This window comes from Nicotiana sylvestris, chromosome 6 (genome assembly GCF_000393655.2).
Source record: "Nicotiana sylvestris chromosome 6, ASM39365v2, whole genome shotgun sequence".
Taxonomy (NCBI): domain Eukaryota; kingdom Viridiplantae; phylum Streptophyta; class Magnoliopsida; order Solanales; family Solanaceae; genus Nicotiana; species Nicotiana sylvestris.
Genome location: NC_091062.1, coordinates 147309285 through 147321716, shown reverse-complemented (window position 1 = coordinate 147321716; position 12432 = coordinate 147309285). Strand labels below are relative to the sequence as shown.

General features: G+C 36.2%; 1 protein-coding gene across 1 annotated transcript; it reads left to right on the top strand.

Annotated features, from left to right (window-relative positions):
- The first annotated feature begins 1267 nt into the window (after positions 1-1267).
- Positions 1268-4408, top strand: LOC104221089 (small ribosomal subunit protein uS19). Its single transcript, XM_009772071.2, has 4 exons — positions 1268-1380; positions 1491-1636; positions 1934-1991; positions 3820-4408. The coding sequence occupies exons 1-4, from the start codon at positions 1378-1380 to the stop codon at positions 4066-4068; spliced, it is 456 nt and encodes a 151-aa protein (XP_009770373.1). The 5' UTR covers positions 1268-1377; the 3' UTR covers positions 4069-4408.
- Positions 4409-12432: the final 8024 nt, after the last annotated feature.

Here is a 12432-nt window from a genome sequence, read left to right as displayed (position 1 = left end):
ATCATAAAACTAAACATGTACCCAATTTATTTAGTTACTATTGATACTTGAATCAACCATGTTGAAGAAAGGGATAAAGGGATAAGCAACGACACCTGTGAACTCGGATAACCTTGTGGCATAGCGTCGAATCTATTCTACCCTACGCTACCATCTTTCTTCCTTGTGATTCAACCACGGCGGATATTTAGTCAACTACGGTTACGCTTACACCAAGAACTCCTATTCTATTGCATCAAGAGCTGATTCAATTGCATTTTCAACATGTAAAGCAATTGCTTGATGACAAAATGTAAAGCAAAGGTCTCTAACAAAAGGGACAGAAATTTTAAACAATCAAAAGTCAAAGATCGACCAAAGGCAGCTAGTCTGTAATTTAGAAATGGTAAAATTAGGCCAAAACAAATTCAATGAAGGTTAGCGACTACATCGTATATCATTAAAGATAAATAAATCTTTCTACATGTCATACAATGCAAAGTATACATTAAAAGTTTTAAAGTATTAAAACTGGACCTCACTCGATAGAATTAATCAAGGTATACAAGCTGACTTCACCGGGTTTTTAAAAAAAATAAATTAAAGTTGCCTCTAAAGGAACACTCGGTGAAATTTGTAGGAGTTCCTAACCTTTTTAAGAAGAATTAACCTAAATCCTACCCACCCAATGCCTAACGTTTTTAAAACCAGTGAAGTCATCTTGTATACCTTGATTAAATCTACCGAGTGAGGTCCAATTTTAATACTTTGAAACCTTTAATGTATACTTTGCATTAAAGGTATACTACCGAGTAATGTGTACTTTGCATTGTATGACGCTTTTAACATGTAGAAAGATTTATTTATCCTTAATGATATATGATGTAGTCACTAACGTTCATTGAACTTATTTTGGCCTAATTTTACCATTTCTAAATTATCGACTAGTTGCCTTTGGTCGATTTTTGACTTTTGATTGTTGAAAATTTTTGTGTCCTTTTTGTTAGAGACCTTTGCTCTTTATATATATATATATATATATATATATATATATATATATATATATATTATATATATTATATATATTCATGTGTGATATTTATATAATTATGTATAATCAGTATATAGTGTAGGTATATCGGCTAGAAAAAGTAAACAATGAATTCGACCGGCTATTTATGTAAAAAATCCCCTTAGACACTTCAATAATACTGGACCGTAACATTGGGCCGGCCTAAGAACGCTTATACTCACTTACCCAGCAGATGCATCAAAAGGCCCATTTGGCGCCAACATCTCAGCCTCTTGTGATATGTATTCCAATCTCCCCAGAAAACCCTAGCCCCTACTGTACTCGATCTGTTTCGTTGCTAGGTTGCCAATTCCATCTCCACAACCATGGTATCTTTCTTCGTACCATCGTCATTGCAAAGCGTTCACATTTTAGCTGTTTGTGCGTACACGCAGATGCTTTTTGCATGTTCTCGGTGTTCTTACAGTTTGTTTTATAGGCGGATGTTGAAGCCGATGTGACGGCAGGACAGCCAAAGAAGAGGACGTTCAAGAAGTTCAGTTACAGAGGGGTTGATCTCGATGCTTTGCTTGACATGTCCACTAACGAGCTCGTTAAGCTCTTTAATGCTCGTCCTCGCAGAAGGTATTTATATACTGTATATTCTTCAACCCAATTTGTTGCTCATTGTTCCCTTTTTTTGGTTAAGCATCGAGACAAACTTATTAATTTGAACATTCACTTAATTTTATGCCTCACTGGATGATACAAGGGTCTTATACGTAATACTATAAATATTTAGTTCATGTGCCGATTTTTTTTTAAACTCCGTTTTTAGTCGAACAAATGCCAAGCAAATTAGGATGACGAAGTACAATTCTATTGATAGCTTCATTAGGTTTGTTAGTGGCCCTTAATAAGAAGTGGGCCCATTTGTTGTAGGTTCCAGAGAGGTTTGAAGAGGAAGCCAATGGCGTTGATCAAGAAGCTACGCAAGGCGGTATGCATGTTAATTATTAGTCCTTTTTCAGTTGCTTGTGCGGTGTGCCCTTAAATTTTCTCTCAGTGTCCATTTTACCAACTAATATATGACTTTGGGTGTTACTGCTTGAGTAGTTGCTGTATAGCCTTTTCAGTGATAGCTGATGAAGCATAAGATAGTTTATCAATGGTACATACGTGCACCTTACTTTTGATGATATATGATAGCCAAGGTGGTCTCTTGGATAGTTGCTTTTGCACTTCAAAGCACTTATATGATATGATAGATGCACATCCCAGGATGAGAAGATTACTTATTGTCTACTTGTTATTGGATGGTTCCTGGCTTCCTGCATATTGTTTTCTCCTTTTGTCTCTAGTGTTTTGATTTTTTTTCCTGTTTCTCTAGTTTTCTGAACTTAATTTTTGTTGTTGACTTGGATTTCTCTATGGGAAATTTTATCACCCAAAACTCATCTCTATAAACTAAATTAAGTTGGGTCCTGCAGTGTACATAACTTTGATTTCACACGGAGTAACATATAATCATCCTGTTATGCTAACAACCCATTTTCCTACTCTAGCCAGTTTCTAGTCCACAGCACATTTAGTATCTTTACCAGATTCTTCAACACTTTTGTTGAAACAATAAGGTGCAAGTAATGGAGTGTTTATAATTCTTGTTGGGCTGTAAAATTATCGTTCTCTTTTCTTATCTCTAACAGTAAGAAAATTACATTCTTCTGGCTGATGTTATTAGTGAGTGAATGATTTGGCACCTTTTGCACATAAATTCAAGGATAATCACAAAATGTTTATGATATTGTAGGTACTAAAATTAATAAATAGCCGATAATATATGGACAAAAGAACTTTGAAAAGTTCGTATATGGTATTTGGCTGCAATAGTCAAACGTCATTCTACCTTCCCCAGACCTCAGTAGTGGGAGTAGTGGGATTCTACTGGGTAGTTGTTGTTGTTGTAGTCAAACGTCATTAGTGTAAACCCCCAAAACGGGACTCAAAGAAGGTTTGAAGCATATGAACAAATGTTGCTTTAAGCATAGAAAAGAGTTTTACTTGGTTCTTTTGGTTTGAATCATGATCTGTCTTTGACGTACATGGTGGTTAGCTTGTCTAGACTTTCATAGCAAAGAGTTTTACTTGGTTCTTGTAGTCTGAATCCTGATAAGTCTTTGACGTACATGGTGGTTAGCTTGTATAGACTAAGGTTGGATTGAGAAAACAAGTTATCCCATTTTTTCGTGAGAAAAGCTCTTCTTGACTGATTATGACATGATTGAGGAAAAAAATTGATTTTGTTATCTGCTTTTTGGTTGCATTTTCATTATTGTTAACCATTGGTATTTAAATTTGAGCGACAGAACCTTTAATAAGTTGCTTCTTTGGGCTCACTCTTCTCTTTGAGTTTTACTGGCTGAGGCATAATTTTGTTTCCAATGAATTACATACTGGTAGCATCAGAGGGTAGAATAAGAATCACCTCAGGTTTTTGCTTGTCCTGAACCAAATCTCTGTTGGTAGTCCAGGCCCCAGGGCAATTTTATGTGTGATTCTACCCGTTTGTCTACCACGCTTTTGTTCGTTTCTAGAGGAATTGATATCTACATCGTTTCTCGAAGTTGCTGTTTAAGTGAGTGAACACACCCTATTTTCTTTCTCCTTGTGTTGTAGTTATTGTAAAAGTTTCCTTGTTTATTTTATTCCTTTCTTTATGTCTTTTCAGTCTTCAGTGTTGTATGAGTTCCATATGTATGTATAATTTGGTATTGCTTATCTTTGTTTGGTATGCTAGTTCACCTTTTCATTTGAGCATTTTAATGCAGAAACGTGAGGCGCCACCAGGGGAGAAGCCAGAGCCTGTCAAGACTCATCTGAGGAACATGATTATTGTTCCTGAGATGATTGGAAGTGTCATTGGAATCTACAATGGAAAGACGTTCAATCAGATTGAGGTCAAGCCTGAGATGATTGGTCACTATCTGGCTGAGTTCTCAATCTCATACAAGCCTGTCAAGCACGGGAGACCCGGTATTGGTGCTACTCACTCATCCAGGTTCATTCCTCTGAAGTAATATGGGATGTCAGGTTATTTAGTGCCTTCTTTTACTAGAATTTTGATGAAGGCCACAGATTATGAAAGAGTTGAGTTTGAAATTGCAGTGGTCAGCCGATAAATATCTATTTTTAGTTATTTGTTATGACGTTCGTGTCTTAGACTTTTCTTTTCAAATGCTCAATTTAGGAGAGGGCTTGATGAGTGATGCTCACAAGCCATATGTTCAAGTTCTCTCCTGATTTCCTAGCACACTATCACTCATCAAGCCATATGTTCAAGTTCTCTCCTGATTTCCTAGCACACTCGAGCCTTTTCTTGATTTCTTAACAGTTAAATGAATTATAGTTTTGTGAGAACCTTTGCACTTTCTTTATCTGTTCGTGAATATCTTGTGTAATTGTGGTTGAGCTTGTGCATCCTGGGACATGTTGGAGTTGGCCTAAATCTTTTCATGTGAGAGTTACTCTGTGCTTAGCTGGAAGGATGATTACAGGATAATATAGGTTATGGAATTAAACGGTGCCTTGGTGGTTCTGAAATTTCAAAATATATGCCGAAAAGGATGTGCTCTGAATTAGTAGTTTCTTTTTGGAATATGCTGAGCTTATAAAACAATTTTCCACAAGCAAATTGAAATTGTAACATATTTTGGTGTCAATGGCATGTGCGATGTTGGGAAGGTGTCTAAATGGGCTCGACTCGTACCAGTAAAAATGATCATATGTGCGAGTGGAATTCATTTCTATTGAAAGTTGATCCTGGAATTATTACTCTGCTATCCTTGATGGACTCTTCCCCCACGCAAACCCCCAAAACACACACACTCCGTCTCTCAACATAAAAGGTGGATAAACAGCAAAGTTACGGCAAATTTTCCTCTGTTAAATGCTTGAGCTGCTATCTGAATTAAATTTTTGAAGAGCTACTAAAAACGGAATCTTAAATACAGCCAGAGAGTTTCTCTTGAAGATAATGTGACCAACGAAAACAAAGAGGACGGGAAGAAGTAAATAGGTCTGTTGTCATCTTATTCGATGCTACACTGTCTGTCGAGCAGTACCTGGAAAGGTATAAAGTATAGTGATATTTCTATGGCGAATTGGTTTCCTGGCCACTTAAACTTGACGGGGTTTTAAAAGCCGATACATAAACTTATAACTTTCCCATTTGAACACTCGAACTTATTTTTTCCATAACTAATAAACACATTTGACCATTGACCATGCCCATGTGCCGTCAGTTAGTCCTAATCAACAGCCCGCGTGAGGAACACGACGCACAGGAGCATGAAAACCCCCCTTCCGAATGCCCAACAGTACAAAATGGGTTGTGTTTAATTGTGTTCTTATTTATTCCTTCTAAAATACCCCCTTCCTCCATTTTTAAAAATCTGAAGCTCCATTTTCTATTTTTATTTTTATTTTTTCAGACCGTGAAAATGGTGGAAAGTTGTATATTTTATCATTGTAGAGTTGAAGCTAAGTTTTGTATCACTTGGACCAAACGAAGCTCGATCAGAACAAGATTAACAAATAATAATACTTGGAGGTATGCAATACCGGTCATAAGCTTTTCTTCCACTAAGAATCTCTAGCAGCACGATCCCAAAGTTATAGACATCAGTTGTCACATCTCCGTTAAGATTCTTCTCATTAGGTGTAAGCAATCCAAAATCTGTAATACGAGCTCCCCAATCAGCGTCTAAGAGAATGTTCGAACTCTTCACATCACGGTGCACAATAGGAGGAGAAACTTCCTTGTGAAGGTACTCGAGCCCCTTTGCAGCCTGCATCGCAATCTTCAGCCTAAGGTTCCAGCTCAAACGAGAAAGACCGCCATGGAGGTGGTCGTGAAGCGTTTCGTGAGGCATGAGTTCGTAAACATCCGAACAAAAGCTATTCTGGCAAAGAGAGCAAGGAGTACATACCCTATCTGCATTTTCAGTACAAGAACTAGAAGGGACGAATCCTTCAGAACAACTCACCCCACAAGGTGAACAAATCTTTAGATCTTTCCTAACACACAGATTTATCAAATCAGGCTCATTCAAAAGGCTTGCATTAAAGAGGGGACCAGGGTTAGGGTTTTCGCGCCCTTGACGTGTAAGACATCCAATGGTCATTTGCTGACTGGATGGACACGTATGTGTATGTGTAATACACGCTCTCTTATCAGATGTGTTTATTAGTTATGGAAAAAACAAGTTCGAGTGTTCAAATGAGAAAATAGAAAGTTTATGTAGTGGCTTTAAAAAACCCGACAAGTTTAAGTGGCCAGGAAGCCATTTCGCCTATTTCTATCATCTACTCTAGTTTCTTGCAAGTAGTAGGAGGAAGTTTCTCTCTATTGTAAATAAAGTACTTTTGCATTGCTTTTGCCACTCCCTACTGCTCTTCTCTGTCTTCGGAAACATTTTGAATAGACAAAATATAACACACTAAAGAGAAGTTAAAAAACATCACTAAGGGGTCGTTTGGTATGATGGATAAGAATTGTCATGATCATATTCGGGAGAAGGTGGGCTCCCATTGATGTCAACATGCGGAGGCGAGACTCAGATGGTTCGGGCACGTACAGAGGAGAAACCCAGTTGCACTGATGAGGATGTGTGAGCAACTGGCTTTGGAAGCCACGAGAAGAGGTAGAGGGCGGCCTAAGAAGTATTAGAGAGAGTAATCAGGCACGACATGACGTGTCTTCAGATTTTCGAGGATATGGCCCTTGATAGGAAGTTGGGAGGTCGAGTATTAGGGTTGTAGGGTAGGAGGTAGTTGCGCCTATTTCTACTTCGTAACTATGTGAGGCTAGTTTGAAAGGATTTTTGTCTTAGACTGCTAGTTGTTTATGTTGTGTTCTCACTACTCTTTCGTTTTTCATAGTGCCGGGTCTATTTACTATTTATTGCTATTGTTTTTCATCTATTTTCTGATTTTTATGATGCTGTATTATTCCTTTGGTTTCTGTTGATGTTACTGATATATTATCTTTTTTCTCTTTTCGTCTTCTTGAGCCGAGAGTCTTTTGGAATCAGCCTTTCTACTCCCTCGGGGTAGGGGTAAGTCTGCGTACATGCTATCCTCCCCAGATTCCCTAGTGGGATTTTACTAGGTCGTTGTTGTTGTTGTTGTTGTACCGCTTTATCCCTTATTTGGTTACTAATCATGGGATAAAGAAAATAGTAGAGTGGAATAGTAATCTCATGATATGTTATTCTAGGATAAAGCATTAAAATTGACAATCCCTGGATTAGACACTATACTAAACAGTTAATAAGAAATAAGGGAACTACCAGCTATGTCCATTTATAAGTAGCTCATTACAAAAATTGGCCAATTCATTAAATATTACTAATATTAGCCAAATATTATCAATATTAGCCAAGTAGCGATTTGTAGCCAAAAAATGTTAAATTTTTGCTTTCTTTATATATATATATATATATATATCATCACCTTGTTTGCTATCTCATCCATGAAATTTTCTTTACGTCTTGCATCAGTGTTGCTGATCACGATTAAAAATATGGAAGACGATTTTTGCGTGTGATTTTTGAAGAGAAAGAACCTTATTTATTTGGGTTTTCAATTGTTATATATGCTTGGCTAGTTTTGGTAAGTCTATGATTAATGACCAAAAATTGGTAAGTTGAAACTTATTTGGGACATCTATGTAAGATTTCCTAAAAAATAATATCATTACAGCATAACTTATATCTTCAAATCAAACGATCCCTAGTTAGCTTAGTAGGAAGGTATAGGTGGAATATATGGGCTTTCATGGATCTTTCTAACAAACGATTGCTGCATATGCCAGACCCTTCAGTAGCTCTCGGATGAAAGATTTAAAAAAAGAAAAAATCGAAATCGCAGTCTAATGGCAAATAAAAATATCAAGCCGCTTATAACTTGTCGAAAGATTAAAGTTATCCATTTATGAAAGAAAAACCACTTAATTGGTAACAAGGGATTTTCGTACGTAGGCAAAGAGTTAACGGTTAAAAAGAGATTGAAGGTTGGTTCACTTCCATTATTAATTTTGCCATTATTTGTCCCCAGACATACAGTCCCCTTCCCTAAACATTATATGATCCGAGAATAGTGAAAGATTGCGTATATGTATTCGTAACACGCAGCGGAAAACAATAATAATCCTAGGCAGATCTTTTTATGTTTAAAATTTATTTACATGTCAATAGATCAGATCTAAGACGTACCTGGTGAAGAGAGTCTCGTTTCAAAATTTCTTCGATAGTGCGAAGACTCTATGCGTATCCACACCGAGACTGATCCTTGCTATCAACTCTTTGATCAATGAAACCTGCGAACAAATTGAACGAAATATTGTGTTGAAATTTTTCACAAAAATCTCAACTCAATGTTAGAAAAACAAGAAACACTTTTCTTGCAATTGTATTTTCTCTCTTGGCTTTGTATTGCACTCTCACTTTCACAAAGTGGATTTTCTTCTCAAGAAAAAAAAATTGTACAAATTTTTGTTCCATCACCCTTTATATAGCATCACCTATAAACCCTTTTCCTATTTGATTGAGGTAATAATTTATTTAGGGTAAAAATTTATTCCAAAATAAATCACAATCGAATTGTATGGAAATTCGGAAATCACGTTTTAACTAAACGTGACTGCCGAACCAATCCAACTTAATGTTGGAGTTGGTTGGATTCAATTCAAACGTCCTTTTATGGACTTTTCCTATCCAATTCCAAATTGGTAAATTAATTAATATTAATTATATATATCACATATATATTTCAACCAAGAGATAATTTAATTTTCTACTCCAAATAGAAAACTTCAATTTCTTCACAATATTAATTATATCCTCTGTGCTAGCAAAGAATATAATAATATTTTATTTGGACTAATAATTTAAATTTATTTAACTAATTAAATTCTTTAATTTAATTAACAAATAATAAAGTAACTAATCCTTTAGCAAAGATCAGAACACTCGTTAGTGTGCGACCTCATAGGTTCAATACTAAACCGGTAGTAAATTGATCACATCAATATACTAATCAAGGGTGGCGTCTAGCAACACTCCTTAACGACCGGATAGAATGAAGTATACAATTTACTCTCACGAACCAGTAGAAGAATAATGTAGTAATTCCTCCTGTCCTTATAGCTCTGGATCACCCTAGGATATGGTTCAACTGTCAAATCCTAATAAGCGACCAACTATGTGTTCATGTCAGATATAATCGACTATTGAATGACCCAAGAAACTCATTTTTTCTTTCATTCAATTGCCCTGGCCAAGGTCTTAGTTTGGTCATTTATAATTCATGACAACATGGAGCTTAAACTCATTACCAAGAGTTGACAGATTCCATTTTGATCAATCACGAATTCTACAAATATTTAATCGTACCCAATATCCTTTCAACTATCGCCCTGGGGCTATAGGTGTCTGGTATCAAATCACAATAAATAACTTGTCAATTACTATGACGATCTCAGGTCAAAGGAAACTCTTACATCATATTCTTCAAGAGAATATCCTATTGACAGTTCATGGTAATTCTAACAATTAGGAATTATCCAATGAGTCGGTTCAATGATCATATCTCTATATACATCATCTATCTATGTGATTTAGTTAATGAGATCAACTAATCTTTATCCAATAAAGACGATCACATAAATATTGATCTAACCGGATTACTAATGTCCAAATTAATAATCCTACGATCAAGAACAAATTTAGATTAAATTGTAAGAGACTTTGCTCTCATTATCATGATCTCTATCACGATGACAAATCTCAAAATTTAATCAAGGACCTTATCAAATTAATCAAATAATTAATAATAACTATGATATATAAAAGAATATCAAATGCCACATATTTTTATATCAAATAACATTCACAAAAATATGTTCAAATCATCAAATATGAGATTGGATCTAGGGCATATCTACTATATCCCTAACAATCTCCAACTTGCACTAGAGCCAATTGCTCTTATACTTCATTCCCAATTTTCACTTGTGCTTGTCAAACTCCTTTGTACCATGAGCTTTAGTGAGTGGGTATGGAGCATTCCTTTCCATCAACCTTTTGAATCTAGACGTCTCCACGTTCAATGATTTCTCTTATCAAGTGATCCCTTGGCAGAACGTGTTTGGATTTTTGGTGTGATTTTGGTTCTTTTGCTTGAGCAATGGCTCCAGTGTTGTCACACAACAATGAAATTGTACCTTCTATTGAAGGAACCACACCAAGTTCAGTTAAGAACTTTTTCATCCATACAGCTTTCTTAGCAACTTCACTAGCTGCTATATATTCTGCTTTAGTCACTGAATGAGCTACTGTAGCTTGTTTGGAACTTTTCCAACTCACTGCACCACCATTTAAGGTGAATACATAACTAGAAATAGATTTGCTATCATCTCTATCTGAAGAGAAACTTGCATCAGTATAACCTTCAAGTTTCAACTCAGAATCCCCATAGATGAGGAATTGGTCTTTAGTCCTTCTTAAGTACTTAAGAATGGTCTTCACCACCTTCCAATGTTCCTCACCAGGATTTGCCTGATATCGGCTAGTCACTCCAAGTGCATAAGCCACATCAGGACGTGTACATGTTATGGTATACATGATAGCTCCCACTGCACTAGCGTATGAGATCCTACTCATGCGTTCTCTCTATTCAAGTGTTTTAGGACAATCCTCCCTACTGATAGAAATTTCAGTGCCTATCGGTAGATAGCCTCTTTTGGAATTATCCATGTTATACCTCTTTAAGATGGTATCAATGTACAAAGACTGGGAAAGTCCAAGCAGCTTCCTAGATCTATCTCTATAGATCTTTATTCCTAATATATAAGCTGCTTCTCCCAAGTCTTTCATGGAGAACTGTTCAGATAGTCAAATCTTGGTACTTTGCAATGCCGGTATGTCATTCCCTATGAGCAATATATTATTAACATACAACACTAAGAATATAATTGTGCTCCCACTAACCTTTTTGCACACACAAGGTTCTTCTTCGCATCTAACAAAATTGAACTTTTCAATTGTCTTGTAAAAGCAAATATTCCAACTTCGAGAAGCTTGCTTTAGTCCATAAATGGATCTTTGTAGCTTGCAAATTTTATTATGATTAGACGAAGATGTGAAACCTTCAGGTTGTGTCATGTACACATCCTCTTCTATCTCACCATTAAGGAAAGCTGTTTTCACATCCATTTGCCATATTTCATAATCATAGTATGCTTCTATAGCAAGCAAAATCCGAATAGATTTGAGCATTGCCACGGGAGAGAAAGTCTCGTCATAGTCAACTCCTTCTTTCTGACGATATCCCTTGGCAACAAGACGGGCTTTGTAGGTCTCCACCTTTCCGTCTGCTCCAATCATTTTCTTAAAAACCCATTTACAACCAATAAGTTTTATATCCTTTGAAGGTTCAACTAAAGTTCATACTTTATTTTCCTTCATGGATTCCATTTCGGATTCCATGGCCTTTTGCCACTTCTCATAATCGGAACTTTGTATAGCCTCTTCATAGGTCTTAGGGTCATCATCATTATGATCAACCTCATTTGATACATCATCTTGTACCAATAAATTTAATCTAGTTGGTATATGGCATTATCGTGTAGACCTTCTAAGAGGTACTTGTACAACTTGTTCACCTTGTGTTGGATTTGGTTGTTGTTCAATTTGGTTTGGAACTGGTTCATTAACCTGTTCTTGAACTTTATTTAGTTCTTGAACTTCAACCGTTGAAGATAGCAACTTCCTTGGCAACTTCAAAACATCCAATAAAGGTTCTTCAACTTGGTTCTCATGATCTTTATTTTGTGTTGATTCATTAGTTTCTTGATCTTCATAAAGTTCTATTTCTCCATTATAATTTCCTTCTAAAAGAAATTCCCTTTCCAAAAAGATTGCTCCTCTGGCCACAAACACTTTATGGTTAGAAGAGTGATAGAAATAATATCCCATTGTTTCCTTGGGATACCCAATGAACCTACACTTATCAGATCTTGAGTTAATTTTATCAGACTGTAGTCTCTTAACATAAGCTGGACAACCCCAAACTTTAATATATTTATGGTTAAACTTACATCCTTTCCATATCTCATATGGTGTTGCAGAGACTGACTTAGTGGGAACTTTATTAAGTAAGTATGTTGTTGCTTCCAAAGCATATCCCCATAAATTTATTGGAAGATCAGTGAACCCCATCATAGATCTCACCATATCTAATAAGGTTCGATTTCTCCTTTCAGACACACCATTGTGTTGTGGTGTTCCTGGAGGTGTCCACTGTGAGAGAATCCCATTCTCTTTGAGGATATCTGGTAAAATCTTCACTAAGATATTCTCCACCTCTATCAGACCTTAGTA